This window comes from Marmota flaviventris, chromosome 4, assembly GCF_047511675.1.
Source record: "Marmota flaviventris isolate mMarFla1 chromosome 4, mMarFla1.hap1, whole genome shotgun sequence".
NCBI lineage: Eukaryota > Metazoa > Chordata > Mammalia > Rodentia > Sciuridae > Marmota > Marmota flaviventris.
This window is the reverse complement of record NC_092501.1, coordinates 129,423,323-129,447,532: the sequence shown is the minus strand read 5'-3', so window position 1 is coordinate 129,447,532 and position 24,210 is coordinate 129,423,323. Positions and strand designations below refer to the sequence as shown.

Sequence of the window (24,210 nt, the reverse complement as noted above, 5' to 3'; positions counted from 1 at the left end):
CCCCACTTTTTTTTTTGAGGCAAGGTCTTGCTGAGTTGCTTAGGGCCTCACTAAGCTGAGGTTGGCTTTGAACTTGAGATCCTCCTGCCTCAGCCTCCCAGGCAGCTGGAATCACAGGCGTGCATGCTCCATTGTCTTTTACCACAAATTAAGCACTCTACATAGTTTTTTTTTTTTTTTTCAAGTTGTAGATGGACACAATACCTTTATTTTTTATTTTTTTATGGGGTGCAGGGATCAAACCCAGTGCCTCATACATGCTCAGCAAGTGCTCTACCACTGTGCCACAACTCCAGCCCCCTAGTTTTTATTTAATGAATGAAACAATTGATCTGATCTTTAAGGAAAGACTATGTGTTACAAGAAGGAGAAAAGAGAAGGAAAAAAGAAGAAAATACATAATGGGATTTTGAAAAAAACCTACACAGGATGATAAAGGGTAGAAATGGTTTAATCCGGGTCAGAAAGGTGAGTGAATTCTGGAAGCCCTTAACTCACAGCTGCTTGCTCAGGGCTGGGGGCCCCACTGAACTTCTATAATGCAGAATCTGTGGCAGCCAACCCACCTGCTCTGGCTACTTGTACCAAGAAGGATAGTGGCACATACCCAGAGGCCATCAGGGAAAATCACTCATAATGACCGCAAATGTGTCCAGATGATTCTCAAATTTGATCTTGAAACCTCTCCCTTTTATTGAACTTACATCTCCCTTTATGTGACCACTTGTTGCTCCATTCACACTTGATAATGAGCTATTCAATGAAACATGTTGAGGGTTTTCTTTTTTTTATTAGAGTACCATTATTCAAAGAATAAAATTGTTATTCAAAGATTTTTCAACATAAATACCACTGAAAATGAGTCCCGAGAAGAAAGTATCCCGTCTGAGAATAGAAAGACTTCTGGTTTGATAAACGGAGCTGAAGTGGCTCCAGGATTAGCTGGTTCTTCCGGCTCACAGGAGCCAAGATAAGCTGCTCTGGCCTGGTCAGGATTTCTTGTGGTCCCTGAGCCCGGCCCCACCGCCTCTGAGCTGGAGACACAGGCGGCTGCGGGATTTCAGCAGAGCCTGCAGGCTCTTCCAGGCCTCGGGCAGCCCCTGGCCAGTGAGGGCGCTGCAGGCCCGGAGATCCCAGCCGCGGTCTGCGAAGCACTCCAGGCCCAGCCTCTTTCTGATCTCCCGCAGGGGGAGGGCATCCGGGGCCTCCTGCTTATTGGCCAGCACCAAGAAAGGGACCCCAGTCATGTTGGGGTCCTTCAGGACTTCTTTGAGCTCACCCACAGCCTCAGGCAAGCGGGCTTCATCAGTGCTGTCCAGCACGTACACGAGCACCTCAGTGCCTTCCAGATAGTCCTTCCAGCTTGCCCTGAGCTGAGCCTGGCCCCCAACGTCCCAGAGGATCACTGACTTATGCCCAGGAGCCTCAAGAGGCTCCACGTTGAAACCTATGGTGGGCAGGGTCTCCACTTCCTGGTGGCCCTTCAGTTTGTACAGGAGGGTGGTCTTGCCGGCCCCGTCGAGGCCCATCATCATCACCTGGGCTTCTGCCTTGTGACTTCTGAAATTCACAGACCCCATGGTGGCCACTGCTAAGTCCCAGCGCGAAAGGCTTTATATTTTCTGAAGGAATACAAACCCCCACAGGCACGGAGATGAGCTTCTGCTCCTCAGGAGGACCAAGGTTGAAAGGGCCAGGAAGTGAGGGAGCGTGGGTCCCCACCAGCTGGCTGATGGCTGGGGCCTGCTTCAGAGGAGAGTGTGAGGCCTCCTAGAAGACACAAAACGTGGGCTCACGTTCCTCAGTAGTTAGAGCAAAGAGGGGGAAATGGAGTTCCCACCCTAGTTCAGTCGAAATTACAGAAAGAGGATTTCAATGTCTGCTAGTCTGTGGCCTCTGACCTCTCTGCTTCCTTTAAGCCTAAACCCGGAAGTGACAGCTCTGTGGTTTCCTTGCAAGGTAAAGAGGCCCTGCTAGGCCTGCGTCTTCCTCTACCTTGGACACCCCCACCCCACAGGCCCAGCACGGTCCTGTCAATAGTGACTATTTATAACCACTATCTGGGGGCAAATTTGTGACTTGGCTGCCAACTGGTTTCCTCCACTGACTCACCCAGGCAAATGCCCTCCAGAACACTTCACCTGTTTTTAGAAGAACTCACACAAAGATAGAAGACCTGTCCCTGAGTTAGGAGAAACATGGGTAGGATAGGAAAAGGGACATCTCACCTCTGAGAGGGTGTATTAGTGGCCTTGGAGGAAAATAAGATGCCTCTCTTCACTCCTGCGAAAGGGAGAAGAGTGAAAATTAAAATTACCTCAGTGTTATCTTTAGATGGCAGCAGAACGTTCCTCCTCTGGGGCTCTCTTCTACCATGGAGCTGCTGTCTGTTGGTCAGGCATGTCCCAAGAATGAGACATGAAGGAAGTGCTGTGGCTATTGCAATTTCTCCTTTTTCTGCTTCCTTTCCCTACTGGGGACATGCCACAGAGATGTCTGCAGCTCTTCAGCTCTTAGTGGAATCAGGCCCAGCCACAAATAATGTTTCACAGCAACTCAGATCCTATGCCTGAAGAAGTCTGTAGGTTCAGCTGCCTTCCTATTTATTTATTTATTTGTTTGTTTATTTTTGTGGCTCTGAAGATTGAACCCAGGGACTCATACATACTAGGCAAGTGTTCTACCACTGAGCTACACCCCCACCCCTTTTCAAAATTTTACTTTATTTTGAGACAGAGTCTAAGTTGCCCAGGCTGGCCTCAAACTTTGCAATGTCCTGCCTCAGCCTCCTGGATAGCTAGGATGAGGGAGGTGTCCTACCAGGCCAGGCTTCAGCTGCCTGCTCTTGCTCTTCCCCTCATAGTCCTGTGATCTCAGGGAGGGTTCTGAAAGTCAGACCTTCTTCTTCCAGGATATGCATCAATGTTTTTCTGGTACCTGGAGATTCTTCTATTTGCTTGGGACTGTAGAAGTTGTCAGAATCAAAAGGAGTCACTATTGTCAAGACTTAACCATAAATAAATAAATACATAAATAGACAAAGAAGACAGAATGTCTTATCAGACATTTATGCTTAAATATCTGAGAAGAAATACACACACACACACACACACACCACCACCACCACCACGACCAACAACAAAAAAAAACCTGCCAGAACCACAAATTCACACACACACACACACACACACACACACACACACCCAAAAAAAAAAAAACCTTCCAGAACCACAACCTTACACAAAAAATACTTCTGCAAGGACAGATCTGCCCAGCAACTGCCTACTTAATCTTTGACACCATCCTTGTTATTGGTTCTTGCAAGTTTTCTTATTTCAAAATATTTTATGTAATCCTCTGCATTTTTGCCTTTAAAAACTTCTCTTTGCCTCAACTTGCTTGAGTAAGCACATGTTCCCATTGCAATGATCAGCTATTCCCAAATAAATATTGGTATACTTTGAAGAAGGTCTTCCTGTGGACAGAGTTGGAGAAGCTTTTTCTTGTCATCTGTGTTTACAGAACCATACAAGCTTTAAAGTGCTGCGCGAAGAAAAAAAAAAAATAGGTACTGAAGGTAAATCACAGAAATTAAAAGGTAACATTAATGTGGTGGAACTGTAGGTGATTAAAATTGTCGCTTGGTTTTTTTCTTGAGTAGTAACATTATGTCTCCCTTGCATAGTAGATGACACTGCCACGAAATAGAATTAAAAAAAAAAAAATCAGTTACTCAGAATCCACTGGGAGAACAGAACCACACTCCAAAGATTCCACATAGACAGCCTACAGGGTGTTGGGAGGCCTCTTTGTGGCACTGATCTTGGAGTCTTAGGGAAGTTCTACCCTCCAGGGGCTAGACAGGCATTCAGAGGGAGGAGCTGGGAACACTGCCATGGAGATCAGGCCTCCCCAGGTGTGAAGGAGCTTTCCTGAGACCAAGATCCTACGTTAGGCAAGGAAGATGAATGCTAGAAAAGCAGTGGTTACTTTTACTCTGACTCCAGTTGTTCCCAAAAGCCTGTGTGGCCTGAGTTCCTGTGTAGACCCAGACCTCAATCCCTTTAGCCCAACAAGGGTGGACACCCCCATCTGGGGAGCCTGGGGAGGGCTGCTTCCCTGGGGAGACAACATGGAGCCCAGAATAACAGTGGGCCTTGATCTTGGACCACCTGGGGGATACATCTGGCCTTCGCTACTTACTAGCTGTGTCACCTCGAGCATGTTCCTGAGTTTCTCTAAGCCTCACCTTCTTACTTTATAAAATGGGATTAATGGCTGTAACAGTAATACCTAACTTGAGGGTTATTGGGAGGATTAAGTAAGTTAAAGCACAAGTACTGAGCCCAAAACCTGGCACTTGGCCCTGGGATGGTACTATTCAAGAAGGAACAGACAGCCATCAAAATCAGAGTGTGGCTGGTACATGTGGAGTGTGATCACCTTTGAGGGCTTGTGACAGCGGCTTCCAGACCTGGAAAAAGAAAGAGGTTGGGGGGGGCTGGGGTTGTGGCTCAGTGCTAGAGCGCTCGTCTAGCATGCATGAGGCACTGGGTTCGATCCTCAGCACCAAATAAATGTAAAATAAAGATATTGTGTCCACTTAAACTTAAAAAATAAATATTAAAAAAAAGAAAGAGGGGCTCTGAGGGGCTCACACATATCAGGAAAGACAAGGGTCTTGGGCCCCACCTCTACTGTCCCCAGGGCATCCCAAGAAGGTCCCCAAATAGAGAGCCTCATGGTTCAGAGTATGAATTTATAAACATACTTTTGTCAATTCTCATATGTAGCCAGGCCTTTTGGCCAAGCCATGACCACCCACGACACATGCACAAAGCAGTTTATAATGAAGATTGCTACTTACCACATCTCCAGGGATCTGTTTGGCTCAACATCTGGGGCTGGTTTTCTGTGCAGTCTATCTGGAGGAGAGGAAGGAGGAGCAGGTAGAGGAGCTCACAGGTTATTAACTAAGTCAACTGTGGAAACGATGTCTGAACAGCTTGTTTGGAAATGATGGGAAGTTAGCAGTTTTTTAAGAGATTATTTATCATGGGACAGAACCCAGTGATTACTTTTATCTTCTCTATAGATAGGTCCAAAGGAGAAGAGTGCAAGAACAGGAACTTTGTTCCCCTGCAAAGTGGTGGAGAAATGCCCACAAAGTCGTCTTGTTCAGCCTCCTTTTCCTGAGCTTCATAACTGCCTTCACCTTTCTGTTCTTCCTGTGACCACATCTTTCTCTGATCTCTCACTTTCTCAACTTGCAATGCTCAAATTAATGGCTTTTCCCCAAGGACTGGGTCTGTTATTTATTTAAAAAATATTTTTAGCTGTAGTGAGACACAATACCTTTATTTTATTTATTTATTTTTGTGCAGTGCTGAGAAAGGAACCCAGGACCTAACATGTTAGGCAGGTGCTCTACCGCTAAGCTACGGTCCCAGCTCATTTTACTTATTTATTTTTTATGATGAGCAGGGTAAATGATTTAAGTTTGAGATGTTTGCGGTTGAGAAATCCAAAATACTTGAGAAATACTAGGATAATGATTATAGTTCATGCTAGAGTAGAATCTTGGGTGACAAATTTTAAACAGTTGTCAGAGATGGGCCACACAAGTCTAGCTCATATAAAGCATTACATTAGCTGTGATGGTGGGTAACTGTGCATAAAAACCTGATCAGTTGTTTATTGCTGTATAACATACTACAAAATATAATGGCTTAAAGCAAAAACAAAAAAAATATTATTTTCTATTGGGTTTCTTGAATTGCCTAGGATTAGATGGATGCTTCTTTTTTAAAATATTTTTTTTTAGTTGTAGATGTCCTCAATACCTTTATTTAATTAATTAATTTATTTATTTTATGTGGTGCTGAGAATAGAACCCAGTGCCTCACATGTGGTAGGCAAGCACTCTATCACTGAGCTACAACCTCAGCCCCAATGGATATTTCTTTTTTTTTCTTAAATATTTATTTTTAGTTGTAGTTGGACACAATACTTTTTATATTATTTATTTATTTTCATGTGGTGCTGAGGTTGGAACCCAGAGCCTCACATGTGGTAGGCAAGCGCTCTACCGCTGAACCACAACCTAGCCCAACGGACACTTCTTGATTGGAGCCTTTCATAACCGTGTCAGTTGAAAACTGGAACAAGATTTCCAAGGTTGACATGGCTAAACATCCGAGATATTTTTCCACTCACATTGCTGAGAGTTCACCTTGTTTTGACTGGGAGCTCAGTTGGTCTCTCAATGTATCTTGCATTTTCATCACTTGATAGCTTGGTTCTGAGGATGTTTGTTGGTTTCAGGGGTTCAGTTCAGGATCAGCTGGCTCCATGGTGTTGGGCCTGAGGTAAGACAGAACATCATGGCAGAAGGGTACAGTGGAGAAAAGATAGGCTGCATGGTTTAAGACAACCAGGAAGCAGAGAGAGAACAGACTGTTTCTTTGAAAACTCAGATTTGATTTACTTATATTTCCAGGCTATTCATACAGAATTCAAAAGATACTAAAGGGCATAGTATCAGGGAAGTCCTTCTTACTCCTGTGTTCTAGCCATGAGGGTCCTTTCCTGGAAAACAACCAACGTGGTTGGTTTCTTAGGTATTTTTTCCAGACATAGTCTATGCACATAGAAGCTAATAGGAGGCATCTATTTTTCATGGTCCCCGCCCCCATGCCCCCTGTGGTCACATACTTGGAGGAGTGCAATCTCTTGAATCCCTCTTCTCTCCACCAGAGGTTCTCAACCAAGGGCTGTGTGAGGAATCCATGGAGGAGGGCAGAGGAGTGACAGTGAGCAGCCCTGGGAACCCCCCAACTCTCCTACCTCCAGCAGCTCCCCAGTGAGTGAATGAGGGACAGAGCCAGGCAGAGCACATCAAAGTTATCTTTCAAGGGTACTGCGGAAAGAATTAATGCTCCAGTCATCAAAAAGGCTGAAAAATCTCTGAGAATTTAACTACATCTGTGATTATAATTTCTTAGAAAACCTGTGGATCCCTGAGACATATATCTGAATTTGGCATGGTTGTACAGGTGCCATGTGGTTATGGATGACTGTTTACAGGTGCTTTTTTTTTCTTGCTTTTTTTTTTTTTTTTTTTGTACCAGGGATTGAACTCAGGGCCACTCTACCACTGAGCCACATCCCCAGCCCTATTTTGTATTTTATTTAGAGACGGTCTCACTGAGTTGCTTAGCGCCTTGCTGTTGCTGAGACTGGCTTTGAACTTGTGATCCTCTTATCTCAGCCTCTCAAGCTGCTGGGATTACAGACACGCACCACCATGCTCTGTGACTGTTTACAGGTTTTTATATCTATTGTGAGGTTTTTTCTGGATGGAGAAAGGTGGGGAAAGAGCACAGGTTGACTCAGCTACTTAGCCCAGTGGTTCTCTCAGGCTTAGTAGCTAAAAATACTCACATACTTTGAAAGTATGATTAGATCAGGCTCCAGGAACTCTGGGGCTGGGGGCAGGGATTCTAGACATCTTATAATGCCCAGAAGAATTCTGCACAAGTGAATGTTTCTTGACTTTTAATTCAACTTTTGAATATCCCAGACATTTATGTGATTAAAAAAACACTATTTAATGTATGAAATATGATATGACAAGATCATTGTAATGTTTTGAGCAACCAAAAAAAATACACAAAACATTATTTAAAAATTACCTGATTCCAACCAGGCATTGTGTTATATACCTGAAATCCAGCAACTCAGGAGACTGAGGCAGGAGGATCCCAAGTTCAAGGCCAGCCTGGGCAATTTAGTAAGACTCTGGCTCAAAATTAAAATAATAAAAAGGACTGGGGGTATAGCTCAGTGGTAAAGCACCACTGGGTTCAAACTATGCTTTACAGAAATGCACTTAATACATCATCTTAGTCCATTTTCCATTGATATAACAAAATACTTGAGACTGAATAGCTTATAAAATAAAGATGCTTATTTGATTCACATTCCTGGTAGTTGGAGGGTCCCAACAGCATAGCACTGGCATCCTAGTGGGGGTGCCCTGGCTGCCTCACAAGATGGCCAGAGGAGTGGAAAGGGAAATGACTGTGTGTAGTCTTGCTTTACAACAACCTTTTCTTTTCTTTTTTTTTTTTTGATTTAATTAGTTACACATGACAGTACAATGACCTTAACATATCATACATTTGAATCAGATGGGATATAATTTCTCATTTTTCTGTGTGTACAGGTTGCAGAATCACATTGGTCATGCAGTCACGTATATACACACAGCAATAATAATGTCTATTTTATTCTACTGTCCCTCCTTTCCCCCTTCCCCTCCCCTCCCTTCTCATCACTTCTCTCTACCTAATCCAGGGTAACGCTAGTCTTTTTTTTCCCTCACATCTTCATACATGTATTTTGTATAAGGATGAGGGTCTTATTATACAAAATACATGTATAACCTTTTCTGAAAGCACTGCTGTAGTCACAGGAGGGCTAGAACTTCAGCAAGACAGCGTTAATCCCCAGGGCCCAATTACCTCCCTCTAGGCTCCACTTTTTAAGGCTCCACCACCTCCCAACATCACCACCAGGTTGGGGACCAAATCTCCAGTACATGAACATTTGGGGGGAAAACCCACAACCAACCTGAAACATATGTAAATTGTGGAAATTTTGCACTTTATTTGTTTGGAGCTTTACTGTGGACTGTTCAGAATATCATATCATCAATAGCACCACTTTGAACAGAAGCATGACATTTAAGTTGCTGATAAGATGCAGCAAAACCCTGTATTGGGTGCATCATGCTCACATGGGTTCTGCCTTTAGATGCAAGAATGTGATGGCTTTATCAGTGCAATTGAGTCTGAGCATTTACATATAGAATTATGTGTCATCTTATTGAGTTACTTTCCTCTTATTTCTTCCTTATGTTACATCATTATCCTGATTTTTTTTAAAGATTATGCAAGTACTAGGTAGATTCTATCATTTACAATTTGCATTTCTAGATTTAAGAAACAGACATTGTAGAGTTGGGGGTGTTGCTCAGTGGGAGCACTTGCTTAGCATGTGTGAGGTTCTGAGTCCAACCCTTCCAGAGGGTGAGGGAAGGATGAGGAGGAGGGAGAAGAAATAGGGGAAGAAAAAAGGAAATGGACATTGTAAAATATTTGTTTAAAAAAAAAAAAGTGACTTGCTCTGTTTTAGGGCCCAACAGTAGAGGAAGACATAATTGGGGGGAAAGAAATTAATAAGGGACCCAAAGTTGTGGGAGGACAGAGACCCCAAACCAGAAGCCATCCTGGTGACAGCCAGAGGTCCATCTTCTTGCCCTCTGAGTCAGTGAGTTCTGTTTCTTCAAGGCGACATGTGGTCTCGTTCATGCAGGGAGGCTGCTCCTACCTGTGTCCTGTGGGCCATCGGGGAACACGACACTGTCTTGGCGGCCTGTGCCATGGTGGGTGGCATGGAAGCAGACCATGGAGCATTCATGAAGACCATGCAAGTCAACTACCAGCAAGAACTCCACGTTCACAATCGAGTCAGAATGTGGATGTGTGAAGACCTAAGTTGACAATCATGGGATGTAGTAGACAGTTGATTGAAAATATATGTGACTTATGTTTACAGTATGCTGTAAAGAACCCTGTGGAGAAAACCTGTGAAGAGGCGAACAAAGGACAGACACACACACACACACACAGTGTAGAAGCAGGCAGACAGAGGTGGCAGACAAAGGTGGCCGCTCCTCTCTGCTGCTGTGTTTATTAACCCCCCAAAAGTTATATATTACCCATCACCATGACTACGTTCTAACTAGTATTCCTTTAACCCTGAGTGCTAGCTAACTGAGATAAGGTCCAAGTTAATACAAACACAGAGTCCCCTTTCCTTCAAGGACATGACCATGGAAATCAGATAGTGCACCTGCGTAGTTATCCTAATAGCTTCAAGGGGAAGCTGCTGGGCATTCCAAGCCTGGGAAACAGGCTCACTCATGAAGAGCATTGGTAGAGCGGCCAGGCATCCCAAGCTTTTGCACAGGAGTTTCCCAGTAGCCAGTGTCCCATGTTTGCACAGAAAGTTCCTAGCAGTCAGGCATTCTGTGGCTTTGCACAGAGACTTCCTAATTACCAAGCATGCATGTCACAATCACGAAGTTAGACCCTAATTCTAAACACAGAAGCCCTACAGTATGCAAACATATATTTATCTTATTTTTTAGCATGCTTTTCAAACACGTGTTTGTGGTAGCTGTGTGCCTTTTCTAAGGTAATTGGTTTCATGGGCTGATATGTGGCCCTCCAGAGAATTCCTTTGAAGGACAGAAATCTGTCTGCTCATGCTTTTCTAGTACTCTGGCCATACACAGTATTCATAGAGAGTAGTCGATAGGAAACATTCTACCAGAAATATCTGCCCAGCAAAAGCAAGGGCAAGGATTCCTGAGTTCCCTCCCTCCCAGGTTTCATACGCTCTTTGCTTCCTCACGGTGTCTGCAGAGCTGGTAGTCTTTGCAGTACATCTTCATGGCTGCCTGGGTCATGAGTCCTGGGTGTGGGGCTTCTGCCTCAGATGCCTTCTCTGGGTGCAGCTTTTTAGGTGGTGGGACCATCGGTCCCTTTGCTTCCCCCAGCACCTCCAGCTCTGCACTTGGCTGCTGGGCTGTTTTGAAAACCACTAATAATCTTAGTAAAGAGAGAAAACAGCCAGGGTGCCCTCAGCAATTGGCAGTCCCTCAATTCCTGTGTTCCAATGCCCTTGATGCCAATTATAGCCAGCCTAACCGCAGCCATGCTCCAGGTGGTGATAAGAAGAGTGTGCATACACTCTGGTATTCTGATTGGATGTATTTTTCATTTATGTCAAAAATGACATCGCCTTACTCCTACATAGTCTTTAATAAAAATTATTGTGTTGGCTTCATCATTCCACTACTTTAAGGGGAAATGTTTTGGTTTCCCCCTTGTCAAGTCTGCAAAAAACTGCTGAATTAAAGATTTTGTGAATCAACTTTTGGATCACTTGGTTCATTTCTGTTGGCTGTGTTGGCGGAGTTGGGATTTCTAGGACCCAAGAAATGAACGTTTTACGGCTTGCTTCGATCTTTCAGTATGTTAAGTTGCTCTATCAATTATGCTTCAATGTTACATGATTTCAATTTTCCTTTCCCTTGTGGGCTGGGCCTTTTGGCTCCCAGGCCTAAAGCGCCCATGGCTGAGCTCCTCAACACGTAGAGAAGGTAGGAGCTGGGTGTACTGTCCCCAGGCCACTGTTGTAGGGGAAATGTGCCAGGTGCCGCAGAGAGATTGACAGAGTGGAGAGAACATTCCCACTGTTGAGGATTTTATATCATAGTTATCATGCTTATGATGTTAGTAGCGGCCATTTACTGAGTTCCTTTATGTTAGACATTTTATTATTTCATTTCCTCCTCACAACCACCCTGCCAGGTGTTATTGTCATCATTTTATAAAAGAAAAGAGCTGAGACTCAGAGTGGCAGAGTGAGGATGCTTTGGGCTGGAAGTTATAGAACACCCAGCTGCAAGGGCGGAAAGAAGGTTTTCTCATTTTCCCAGGACAGTGAGTCTGGAGGGAGGTGGATCTGGGTTGGTCTGCAGAGTGTCACAGAGGAGCCCATCTCTTTCCATTCTCTGCTTTGGCACCATCAGTTTACAGGTGATGTTTCCTTCCCTGGTGTAGCAACACCAAACATCTTATCCTCGCACAGCTGAATTGAAGAGCAGGAAGAAGGGAAAGGTGTGTTCTTGTTGTGTGTTTGTGTGTGTGTGCATCTATTTAATCAAAAAGGAAATATCGCCCCAAAGCTGCCAATTTCCCCTTTTATCTCATTGACCAAGAGAAATGAAATTCCTTGGCATGGTCAGGCTGGGTTCAATTTCTCTGAGAATGTTGCCCTCACCTCTCAGTATCTGGATAAAATAGTGCTAGTCTTAGTAAGAAGAAAGCAGGGATGGTGTTGGGTGGGCAACAATGTCTGCTGCAATCCCGTTCACTGTGTTCCATGATAGAAGATTCTCTGTACAGGCAATGCTGTATTCCAAGAGCTTTGTCTTTGAACATGGGTTAACAGCATATGTGTGTCTGTCTGTTTCTTTGTGTATGCACACGTGCAGGTATATCTCATATGCTCAATTTTTTTTTTCACATCAGATGGGTAATGTGCCGAAGTCATAACAAGGTTTAGAGGGAGGCATGACTCACACAATAGTGTGAACACTCAGTCATCACATTCATGAACCAAAGGATCGATGCTCAAAATATTGTTACTCTTATTGCATGGTCATTGAGTGAAAAAAAAATTATACTGGGAATTGAACCCAGGGGTGCTTAACCACTGGGCCACATCCCCAGCCCTTCTTCTTATTATTTTTTTACTTTGAGATAGGATCTCACCAAGTTGCATAGGGCCTTGGTAAGTTGCTGAGGCTGGCTTTGAACTTGGAATTCTCCTGCCTCAGTCTCCTGAGCCCCTGGGATTATAGATGTGTGCCACGGTGCTCAGCTATCAAGTCCAAAATTTTAAAACCAGAGGGAATGCTGCAGTAATTCCTACCTGCTATCTTACAAATAAAACAGTGTGGTTTTATCAGTAAATCTTCATCATAAATTAGGAAAAACACAGATTGAAGAATTAAGATGTGAATTTTAGCCCCAGATCTGCTTTTTTTCTATCTGTATTATCCCATATCTCAGTTCTTTTTTATGTAGCTATCACAGAATACCATAGACTAGCCAGGCGTGGTGTTTGGTGCATTCCTGTAATCCCAGCAACTCAGGAGGATCACAAGTTTCAGGTCAGCCTCAGCAACTTAGTAAGACCTTATCTCAAAATGATAAATAAAAAGGACTGGAGATGTAGCTCAAGTGGTAAAGTGCCCCTGAGTTCAATCCCTAGTACCAAAAACAAAACAAAAGAATACCATAAACTAGGTAATTCATAAAGAAAAAAAAATTATTTGGTATACTTTCCTGGAGCCTGGGAAGTTCAAGAGCATGACGTCAGCATCTGGGGAGGGCCTTTGTGCTGAATCAGTCAATGGCAGAAGGCAGAAGGGCAAGAAAGTAGCAGAGAGCAAAGACGCCCAAACTTATACTCATACTAACCCATTCTCCTGATAACCAACATTGTTCCACTCATGACAGCTCTGCCCTTGTGTCCTAATCACTCCCAGAGGTTCCACCTGTCAACACAGTTGCACTGGGGATTAAGTAGCCAACATGTGCACTATGGGAGACAAAATCGGAACCTAGTAGTACCTGGGATAATTTATTATTTAATCTATTTTGTTTTGTTTTGGGGTACTGAAGACTGAACATCCTTGCCTATGCTAGGTAAGCACTCTAGCACTGAGCTACATCCCCAGACCTGCCCTCAGCTTTATTATTATTCTTACACAGGGTCTCATTAAGTTTCTCAGATTGACCTTGAACTTGCCACCACACCAGCCTATAATGCAATTTTTTATTGCACAGCTATGAGAAATACTCTACATGCTCTGTCACATTATTTCTTTTACAATTGCTCAAAATGCATCTCCATGTTGCAGAATCAACATTTTTTTTCCCCATTTTTGCCATACTGGGAGTTGAACCTAGAGCTTCATGCATGCCAGGCAAGCACTCTACCACTGAGCTACATCCTAGCCCTTGATGTTCTTGTGTATGAAGAGTAGAATACCATGTAACAGCATTCAACATAGATTAAAACATAAGCAGAATATAGATCCTTCTTAAACATCCTAGTTTGCATTAAAATTGTACTTTGAGCTGTCACATTAAGTGCCTTGTGTTTTCTACTTACAGCACAACTCATCTTTCAGAACTTTCCTGCTATTTGTATTTCATATTTTATTGGTGATGATATTTTTATATAACCAAGTGAAGAACATGGCAAAACTGGGGAAAGTTTTTTTGCCTATCTTTTTATTCTCTCTCCCCATCTAGGCAGAAATATCTTGGCACTGGATCTTTTTCTCATCAATAATGAAGGAAAAAAGGAATTGGCAATGGATGGATGATCTACTTCCAGCGTAAAAAAGATCTGGAGAATGTTAACTTTGCACTGAAGCAGCTTTTCCAGTATTTGCAGGAAGTTTCCTTGCACTAAGGGAGGAAAGAAAGAGTAGCAAGAGACTTTCTCCTAAAACTATGCAGGCAGGACCATGTGGAGGCCAAGACAAACCTGTGTGACGGGCTTCAGGCTGGCTTCAAAACAGGAGCTGACACAGCGAGCTTTTGGTATTTTTCTTCCAAGGTTGGTTTCGATATGTAAAGTAGGCCCTCAGCAGCAGCTGCTATTCAATCAGCCGCATTTCCTGAGTTGGATAGTGTATTTTTAGTTGGCAGGAAAAAGAAAAACAAAACACCAAACCTCCAATTTGATTAGGAAGGATGTTGTAAGGTCATTGAGTAGTTTAAAAAAAAAATCAAATCAGCACTTAGAGTTTGTTAGATTTCCCACAAAAATTTACCATTAACATGTGCAACAATGTGCAGCATTTAATTCAATTCTCTTCCTTTGTTTGAAAACCCCGGGTAAGTGTTTTAGCCAGCTTTTGTCACTGTGACCGAAACACATGACAAGAACATGACAAGAGAAGGAAAAGTTTGTTTTGGCTCATGGTTTCAGAGGATTCAATCTGTTGTCAGCTGGCGCCATTCCTTTATACCTGAGGTGAGGCAGAACATCATGGTGGAGTGGCATATTCAATTCATGGCAGCCAGGAAGCAAAACGAAGAAGGGGCCAGGGACAGATATAATCCAAGGTCACACCCAGTGACCTACTTCCTCCAGTCAACCATGTCCCACCTGCCTAGAGTTACCAGCCAGCAGTCTGTTCAAATTATTAATCCACTGATGATGTTAGAGCCCTCATGATCCCATCATTTCCTGAAAATCCCATCTCTGAGCCTTACTGCATTGGAGATCATGCTTTCAATGTGAGCTAAGGGACATTCTAGATCCAAACCATAACTTTAAGTAAGGATGAAACATGTTGCTGTATTAGAGTCAAACAACATAAATGTCTGCAGGGCAAAAATTCCTAAATTCACCCACTACATAACCTTTTCCCTCCTCATAGGTAATGAGGATCAACAGTTTGATGTACTTTTAACAAAGGGCTGATAATTTGGCTGGGTATGAAATTCTAGAATGAAAGTCATCCCCCCCTAAGAACTTTGAAGATATTGGTCCATTGTTTTCTGGCTTCTACTATTGTTGTTGAGAATGCCAAACTAGACTGAGTATTAAAAAAAAAAAAAAAAAAAAAAAAAAAAAATATATATATATATATATATATATATATATATATATATATATATATATAATTATTTTTAGATGTTGATGAACCTTTATTTATTAATTTATTTATATGTGGTGCTGAGAATCCAACCTAGTATCTCACACATGCTAGGTAAGTGCTCTGCCACTGAGCCACAACCCCTGCCATTTTTTTTTAATATTAATTTTTTAGTTGCACACAATACCTTTATTTTGTTTATGTATTTTTATGTGGTGCTGAGGATCGAACCCAGGACCTTGCCCATGCTAGGCGAGCGCTCTACCGCTGAACCACAACCCCAGCCCCAACCCCTGCCATTTAAAAAAAAAAATTTATTAGTTGTTGATGGTTCTTTATTTAATTAATTAATTAGTTTGTTTGTTTATTTATATACGGTGTTGAGAATTGAACTCAGTGTCTCCCATATGCTAGGCATGCCCTCTACTACTGAGTCACAATCCCAGTCCCTGGATTGACTCTTAATCAATGACTATGTCATTTTTCTCTCTGGAAGATTATAAAATCTTTTCTTCCAGAAATTCTGAAATTTTATACTCCTATTTCTTGGTTGGTATGAAGTCTGTTTTCATCCATTGTGTAGGACACTTAATTGGCCCTTCACTCTGTTACTTACTACTATGAGCAAATTATCTTGAATTCTCTCCATTTTTTATGTTCTCTTTTTTTCTGAAACTTCTATTATTTGTTGTTGTACTATGATTTATTCTCTAATTTTTAAAAATATATTTTTTTCCTTATATGGTAAATTTTTTTACCATTGCCTTTCAATCTTTCCATTAAGATGTTCATTTCTGTTATTGTATTTCTAATTTCCAAGGACTCCTTGTTTTCTAAATTTTAAAAAAATAACATCCTTGTGCTGAGATGCAGCTCGGTGATATTGAACTTACCTAGCATGCACAAAGCCTGGGTTTAATCCCCAGTACTGTAAAAATAAAGTCATCCTTATTTCATTGTGTCTCTCTGAGGATATATAGAACAATGTAGAAAATAGGACATAGGAATCAGGAAAAAAGATAAGATGGAGAGTTCATGTTCTTTTGTTTGTGTTTTGCAGCATTGGGGACTGGACTCAGAGCCTTGCACATGTCAGGCAAGAATTCTGCCACTAAGCCACATCCCAGCCCTTCAAGTTCTTATTCTTCAAGTAAATGAAATCTGTCACCTTCAAGATAGCATGCAATCTATTTCTTAGCATGGACGCTGCCAGCCATTTCTAGGTGGGTCTTATTTTCCACATTGGAACAGAACACCGCCTTGTCAAATAGGGGTAAGATCAAGGAGCACAGAACATTCACCAACATAGATCATGTGCTGGACTATAAAAAACAAATCTTAATAATAATAAAAGTAATTTTTTGGAGGTGCTGAGATGGAACCTAGTGCCTTATTTTTATTTTATTTACTTATTTATATGTGGTGCTGAGAATCGAACCCAGTGCCTCGCACATGCTAGACAAGCACTCTACCACCGAGCCACAACCCCAGCCCAAAAGATCATTTTTATTATACACTAAGTTCACATATTTATTTGGATACATGTGGGTTTGGATGTTTCTGCATTCTTCGTTTTATTTCATGATTCTAAATGTAGATTTTTCCAATATCATATTAGTTTAATGAATATCTTTAATGTTATTGTATCTGGTAGAAAAAAAAAACTCCTATTCTCTAAATTTTACCCTTCTCCCATTCTTATGCAGTCATATCTCTCTCTCTCTCTCTCTCTCTCTCTCTCTCTCTCCACTGAGCTACAACCCCAGCCCTCCTTTTCTCATTTTTATTTCTCTACTGAGATTCCCTACCTCTTCTCTTGGCAATACCACACTTTCATCAAGTTCTTTTTTTTTTTTTTTGATACTGGGGTTTGAACTAAGGGGCACTTAAATCACTCAGCCATATCCCCAGCCCTTTTTTTGTATTTTATTTTGAGACAGGGTTTTGCTGAGTTGCTAGAATCTTGCTAAATTGCTGAGGCTGACTTTGAACTTTCGATCCTCCTACCTCAGCCTCCTGAGCTGCTGGGATTACAGATTTGCACTATCTTGCCCGGCCAGTTCTGTCTTCTGAAGGCTGACTTCTCTGTAATTTCTGCCTGTTTTTTCATTAGGCTTCCTGAGGTCTCTTGTGTGTCTCTGTAGTTTAGCAGTCACAGGGATTTGAGCACTTTATACTCAACTTTTGAATCTCAGACCTCCTGTGGCTTTCAAAGATTTTTTCTCACTTAAATATCCATCTCTTGTGCTGCTCAAATTACATTCTTTGACACCTTGAGCCAGTAGGGCTGTTTTTCTGCCACTAGAGCTGGAAGGTGTTGAGGAGTTCCTTTTCGCTTAAGGAATAAGAACTCTCAGTTCTCACCTGATGCAATAGGATTCATTCAAGAATAAACTCTTGGGCTGGGGGTATAGCTCAGTTGGTCGAGTGCTAACCTTGCATGCACAAGGCCCTGGGTTCCATCCCCAGCAACACAAAAACAAGCAAAAAATACCAAATACCACACTGTCTTTAGTGGTAATGCTTCTAGTATTTTATTATTAAATGTAATATTTTCTGTAGGTTTTTTAGTTTGATGACCCTTCAGATTAGATTATGAATAAATAGAAACAGCAGCTGTCATTTATTTGTTTTGGGTTTTATTTTTATATTTTGTCCTGCTAGGGATGAAACCAGGGCTTTGTGCATGCTAGGCAAGCACTCTACCCACTGAGCCACATCCTCAGCTCTGTATTTTGTTTTTCTTACAGACAAATTAATATGATTCATGGAAAATAGTTATATTTTTATTGCCAGATTTTTGAAATTTGGTTACACATGAAATTTGCTGCATGAGTGCATGTAGATCGTAAATTCTGATGTTCCTTCAGTGAGGATGCTGAACAGTCCTTCATACTACCTATGTGTGTGGTTGGGAATTCTGCCTTCTCAGAGCTCATGGAGTAACTTTCAAGTGGATTGGGATAGGTCCTACTAATTGCTGGGTTTTTGTCCTTGTTTGTGAAGCACTGACACGGTTCTCTCGTGAATGTACTTGGGTCGCGTTTCAAATATTGGTCAATCCTGCAGCAGATTTGGAAATATTGCAAGAATTTCACAGTCGGAGGAAACAGCTTATCTTGACATTTAATAAAAGTATTTAAGCCTATAGAAATACCATAGCTGAGTATAAATTTCATCAGGCAAAATTGAATCTAAAGTGATTAGTAAAAATTCTGGTGACAACAAAACAAACCGGGTTGAAACATTCAATGGATGCTAGATCTGGGCCCACACCACATGGTGGCAGGCTCACTCTGCATAGCAACGTCCTCTTTCTCAGGGCAAAAAAAAAAAAAAAAAAAAAAAAAAAAAATCAAGAAAAAACATCTTAATGCTTGCATTATTCACCAAATCTTAACACTTGCATATATTAAACCATATAGTTTAGGAAATTAACTTTTAGAAGGATGACACAGGGCTGGGGTGTAGCTTAGTGGTAGAGCACTTGCTTAGCATGCAGAGGCCCTGGGTTTGATTCCCAGCACTGGAAAGAAGGAAGGAAGGAAGGAAGGAAGTTAGTTAGTTCACAAAAGGATGACCTAAGTTATTAGGTTGTCAAGATTATATTTTCACTAAAACAATGTCACTTTTCCTTGTGTGGTACTTGAACAGCAATAATTTGACCTTCACTCAGACAATCTACTTCTCAATCTTAATTTCTTCATCTCTAAAAGATGGGTTGATTGAATTACAGTCCTCAAATTGTCATACCTCTCTCATAACTAAGGAAAACCTAAATATTCTTCTTTAGTAAAGAATATCAGTCAGACTGCAGTTAGCTTTGTTAGGAATATGATTTCCAGAGTTAGGGTACCTAGTTTGAATCTGAATTCTGCCATGTATTAGTGAGATATTAGGTAGGGAATTCAGTCCATGAAAATTTTACTTTCCTCATCTGTAACATGGTATAACATATAGTATATATTTTATGGGTTGTTAGGGTTACATGGAAAAACATGTATGTATGGCAAAGATTGGCTAACAAGTTATCAAACTTTCTTTTTCTTCCTTAGCAAATAGCTAAACCACATGTCCCATCTTCACTAGCAGTTAGTTGTGGCCCTGTGACAGAAGCCCTTGGAAAAGGAGAGGAAGACCTGCTTGCCACCTCTATCTAGGCTTAGTTCACAATCTCCCATTGTGATTCTTTTTTTTTTAACCCTTTGCAAGACCCTGGGAACCATTTTGTTAAAGATGGTGGAACCACAAAAGGGAAGGGCACTTGGTCCCCGAATCGTGGCTTGGAGGAGTGCTTCATGCCTATGAGGAGCTCTGTTAAGATCATTACTCAATATTACAAACCAAAAGCCTAAAACACAAGCAACAGAATGGTGATTCTGTCTTGCAGTACACAATTTGGCCTTTTTCTTTTTTCTTTTTTCCGGTACTAGGAATTGAACCCAGGGGTGCTTTACCCCTGAACTACATCCCCAGACCTTTTTATTTTTTCTTTTGAGACCGAATCTCCCTAAGTTACTAGGTCCTTGCTAAGTTGCTGAAGCTGGCTTTGAATTTTCCATCCTCCTGACTCCATCTCCCGAGCTGCTGGGATCACAGGCTTGTGCCCCAGCACTCAGCTGATATGGCCTTTTACTCATTTATTTATTTCTTAAAATTTTCTAAAGCTAGAGAAAGTACAGGAAATAAAATTGTAGATGCAGTAAAAAATCTGAATTATTCATAGATATAACTTGTAGAAAGTTAATATTTTGTATTTATAGCTGCTGCATTTAAAAATCAATGGGAGATAAAAGAAGGAAAATCAAATAAAAATTCAAGGTAGTGTCATCTTGAAAATTGTATTTAAAATTACTCCTTCGTGGTTTACTTCAGTCCTTTTTATGATTCATTCAATGGTTCTTCTCAGTATTTTCCACAATGCTTATTCAGCTGTCTTGTTTCCTGACTCCAGAACCTTTTGCTGTTTCAGCACTTTTGCTCATGCCAATCCCCAGTTTTCTCTGACTAATGAAACTTTACCTCTGAAAGCCTAGACTAAATTTCATGTAATCTGCGAAAGCCTTCCAAGATTTTCCCACCGCCACTGAACCAGAACACATATACCAATCCCAGATTCCTATCATTCTCTCTCCTGGGCTAGCTGTTATTTTTCAGATATGTTTATAAAGCTTGATTTTACCTACTCAGATTGTAAACTCCCTGGTGACAGGGCCTGCGCCTTTTTTTTTAGTTTGTGTTACTTACTGAAGATAATAGAATTATTTGCAAATAGTTATTGGTGACTGACTCATTTATTTAAAAGCCCCAAGTCAATGAGATTTTCCCTAACATCTTCATATGTATCTTTCTTTCATGAAGTTTTACAAGAATAACAAGAAACAGCTCTCATAAAGTTTTCCCCATCAATGAATAAGATTTTACAATTAAGGAACAATAGTGACTGAGTCAGAAATTTTAAAAGAACAAATAGTGACTGTTTTTCCATATTGAAATGAGGACTATTTTATATGTACTACCAATTAAACTAGTTTAGCTTTCAAAACCTCTCCTCAACTATTTATTCTTTATTTTGTTTATCTTTATTTTGTTTTCACCTTTGAATGCTAATTTAACTGATTGTTAGATTAACAAATATTTTCCCCTATCATTTTGAAGGTGTTATTCTGTTATCTTCTGGCATCAATGGTTTGCAATAAGAAGCCAGCTTTCAGTCCACATTGTTTCTTTGTAGGTAGTGTGACTTTCAGATCATCCCTAATATTTGTAAGACTCAAAACAAAATTTCAAATGATGTCCATATACCATCTATCTAAAAATGTACAAGTTAAAGATCAAGCTAACACCTTGTTAAATAAAATATGTCCTATCCTCCTATCTTAACAAATAAAGCTTTATAATGACCTGAATAACCTAACTTCAAATTTAGACTTCTTGACATCCAATGGGTTCCATATTAGAATTTGGAAGGGGAGTGAGTGACTATTGTCCTGGCACCTGCCTCTCAACTCATCCCTGTTCTTTCTCAGTTCTGGTTTTATCTTGTATTGAAAGGGGCTTCACACACATGCTTCTAAACACTCCATTTCCAATTCTGTCCACATTCCCCATGGAGTCAACTCCCTGGGCACTTCATGGTTCAACATTATGTAATCTGTCCTTGGGGGATATGGACCTAGGGAAGAGGCCTATGCAGGTCTTGGAAGTTGATTGGAACTGTTTCTGCAGGGAATTCCAGGGTCTTGGGCATCAAGGACAGGGTTTGGAGGGAAAGAACAGATTTTGGTTGGGCATCTTTTATTGCTGCTGCAATAATTTCCTTACTGGTCTCCTCTTGTCCACTCTATTGTCCACAGTGTACCCAGAGAGAATTTATTTTATTTTTAAAAATTTTTAAACATTTTTTGGTTATACACAATACCTTTATTTTGTTTGTTTATTTTTATGTGGTGTTGAGGATCGAACCCAGGGCTTCGTGCATGCTAGGCGAACGCTCTACGGCTGAGCCACAACCCCAGCCCCTGGAGAGAATTTTAAAAAATATTCAATCCCAGTATTTTATGGTCTTGCTTCAAAACCCTTTAAAGGCTTCCCATTGCATTTGAAATAAGGTCCACCAAGTTCTGAGTGGTACTTGAATATTCTAGATTCTTGGGGAACTGCTTATCTGAAATGTTTCTCTTTCTGAAACATACTCACCTTCCTGCTCTTCACCTTACTTCTAAGTGTCTTTTTCTTCTTGCCTTAAATGTCACCTCCTCACCAAGTACACTTCCTGTTATTTGCTATCATTGAATCTTGTTCATTTCCTTTAGAGTACAAATCACACATTTATTGTTCTTGCTTATTGTCTTCTCCAAATTATAATCAACAGTAGAGGGACTGTCACAGTTATGATGTCTTTTGGAAGCTATGAGATATAATCAAATTAGTACCTCTGAGCTGACTATTAGATGACCTTTGAAACAATGAGAGGAGATCAGCACAGTTTATTGGGGAGTCCTTTAATCAACACCTGTTGAACAAAAATAAGTGGGATTGGGTGTCAATCAGTCAGTGGGATTCTCGCTGCCCAGAACTGGGCCAGGCTTTGAGTAAGGCAGTTAGTTCTCTTCTGCTGAGGCAATCCCAAGAAGATTAATGGCTGTAACCTGCGCAGGGCAGTGTGGCATCCAGAATGGGGATAGGATTTTTTTTTTTTTTTTGCTACCAGGGATTGAACTCAGGGGCACTTGACCACTGAGCCACATCTCCAGCCCTATTTTGTATTTTTTTTAGAGACAGGGTCTCACAGAGTTGCTTAGTGCCACACCCTTTGCTGAGGTTGGCTTTGAACTCGAAATCCTCCTGTCTCCTGAGCCTATGGGATTACAAGGGTGTCACCGCAGCCGGCCTCTTTCCCTAGGAATAACTTATAGAAGAAAGGCTACTAGAATTAACTAGTGTTAATTAACTGTAACTAGTGTTGAGCCTGCAACTGATGTTCATCTTCTTCCTTCTCTCTTATCTATTATAGATCTTTTTCATTGACAATTAGCAGCTCGGAAAATTTAGGTGACTTACATGGTAAAGTGCCTCAGACTCCTGAGGCACATATGTACCACCTCCTCTTTACCTCCTCAGGACTAGCCATTGCAATTGTGCAAGACAGCACCAAAATATGTCCAATTTGATTTTCTGATTTTCAATACATGCCTTGATTATATAACAGTAGCTCTACTGCCTCCTGATGGTAAATCAGTTACCCCAACCAAGATCCTATTCTTGCCTGCTGGTCCTTAGAATGAGGGGCATAAAGTACCTGGATGATGATATAACTTCAAGTTCAATAGAGACTCCTGCTATGTTTCTTGGTAGAAATGCTCCTCCTGGGAACAAAGACCTTTGAACTTGTGACTGAGGGTTTTGAGGATGAAGACACAAATTCCCCAGGTGGTCACTGGAATTGATAGTAAATGGGGACTGCTGCTTCCATACTTTGGATCCCACTCTCAGGTAGTCTCCTCTTGGGATACAATACCAAAAAAACAGGGATTGATTTAGGGCATTACTGCATCCTGAAGGACACTGCTTTATCCTTGTAGGGTATTATCTGCAAGCTGGCACTTCAGCCAAGCTTTTGACATTCTGTCCCATTGCTCATTAGACCCGTAGCTTCCAGATTGTGTGCAATATGACAAGTCCAGTAGATTCCATGGTCATTTTCCCTTTGCCACATCTCCTTTGTTCTAAAGTTGGTTCCGTGGTATGATGCAAAGATATGTGGAATGTGATGCTCGTGGATCAAATACAACAGAAACCCTTGGTTGGTCACATTGGCTGAGATCCTGCAGGCAGGAAAGGTAAAACCAGAAACAGGATACCTGCCTGTTGCTGTTACTATGACTGCCTGCTGCTGCCAGTGGGGGGTCGAATCCAATATGGTCAACTTGCCACCAAGTTGTCTTCAAAGTGTCTTCGAGGGATAGTTCTTTATTGGGTTTCAGCTATGGTTTCTGTTGGTGGCAGGTTGACTATTTGTTCGGGGCAGTAGACTCACACTAGTGGGCGGAGGTCATGCTGCTGGGCTCATGTATCGCCTCCCTCTTTGCTACTATGTCCTCTCTGTTTATTAATCCATTATGCTGAAGGAGGGTGGCTGATGAAATGAGTCATTCTGCATAATTATTTATGGCCTCTTCAATGGTCAAGGCTCTCAGGACTTGTAGAGGAAAGAGATGGAAGCAAGAGTGGCAATCCAGTCACAACCAGGCCCCAGCCCATCCCAGAGGGAGTTCCAAAGCTGAGATGGGTCTTTAGAGTTGGCCCCTGTTGAGGGAGTTAGGTCTTAGCCTTATGTTGCAGGCTGTCCCTAGAAGGGGAATGACTTTAGGTAAAGCAGCCATTTTTTG

The 24,210-nt window shown here is 41.5% G+C and overlaps 1 protein-coding gene and 1 non-coding gene across 3 annotated transcripts; both read right to left on the bottom strand.

Annotated features, from left to right (window-relative positions):
- Nucleotides 1-770: 770 nt before the first annotated feature.
- Nucleotides 771-4,930, bottom strand: Arl11 (ARF like GTPase 11). 2 transcript variants are annotated; one of them, XM_027928945.2, is made up of 4 exons: nt 4,868-4,930; nt 2,821-2,963; nt 2,229-2,283; nt 771-1,770 (listed from the first exon to the last, which is right to left on the bottom strand). In XM_027928945.2, the coding sequence occupies exon 4, from the start codon at nt 1,578-1,580 to the stop codon at nt 990-992; it is 591 nt and encodes a 196-aa protein (XP_027784746.2). In that variant the 5' UTR covers nt 1,581-1,770; nt 2,229-2,283; nt 2,821-2,963; nt 4,868-4,930; the 3' UTR covers nt 771-989. The 2 variants fall into 2 exon arrangements, with proteins under 2 accessions (XP_027784746.2, XP_027784744.2); XM_027928943.2 differs by lacking the exons at nt 2,229-2,283; nt 2,821-2,963; nt 4,868-4,930 and adding an exon at nt 2,318-2,428.
- Nucleotides 4,931-12,161: 7,231 nt separating this feature from the next.
- Nucleotides 12,162-12,263, bottom strand: LOC114087517 (small nucleolar RNA U13). The gene has a single exon (XR_003581849.1). It is a non-coding gene; the product is annotated as a small nucleolar RNA U13 (small nucleolar RNA).
- Nucleotides 12,264-24,210: the final 11,947 nt, after the last annotated feature.

Coding starts and splice junctions, on each gene's coding strand:
- Arl11 (XM_027928945.2), bottom strand. CDS start 1,580: ATGGGGTCTGTGAATTTCAGAAGTCACAAGGCAGAAGCCCAGGTGATG.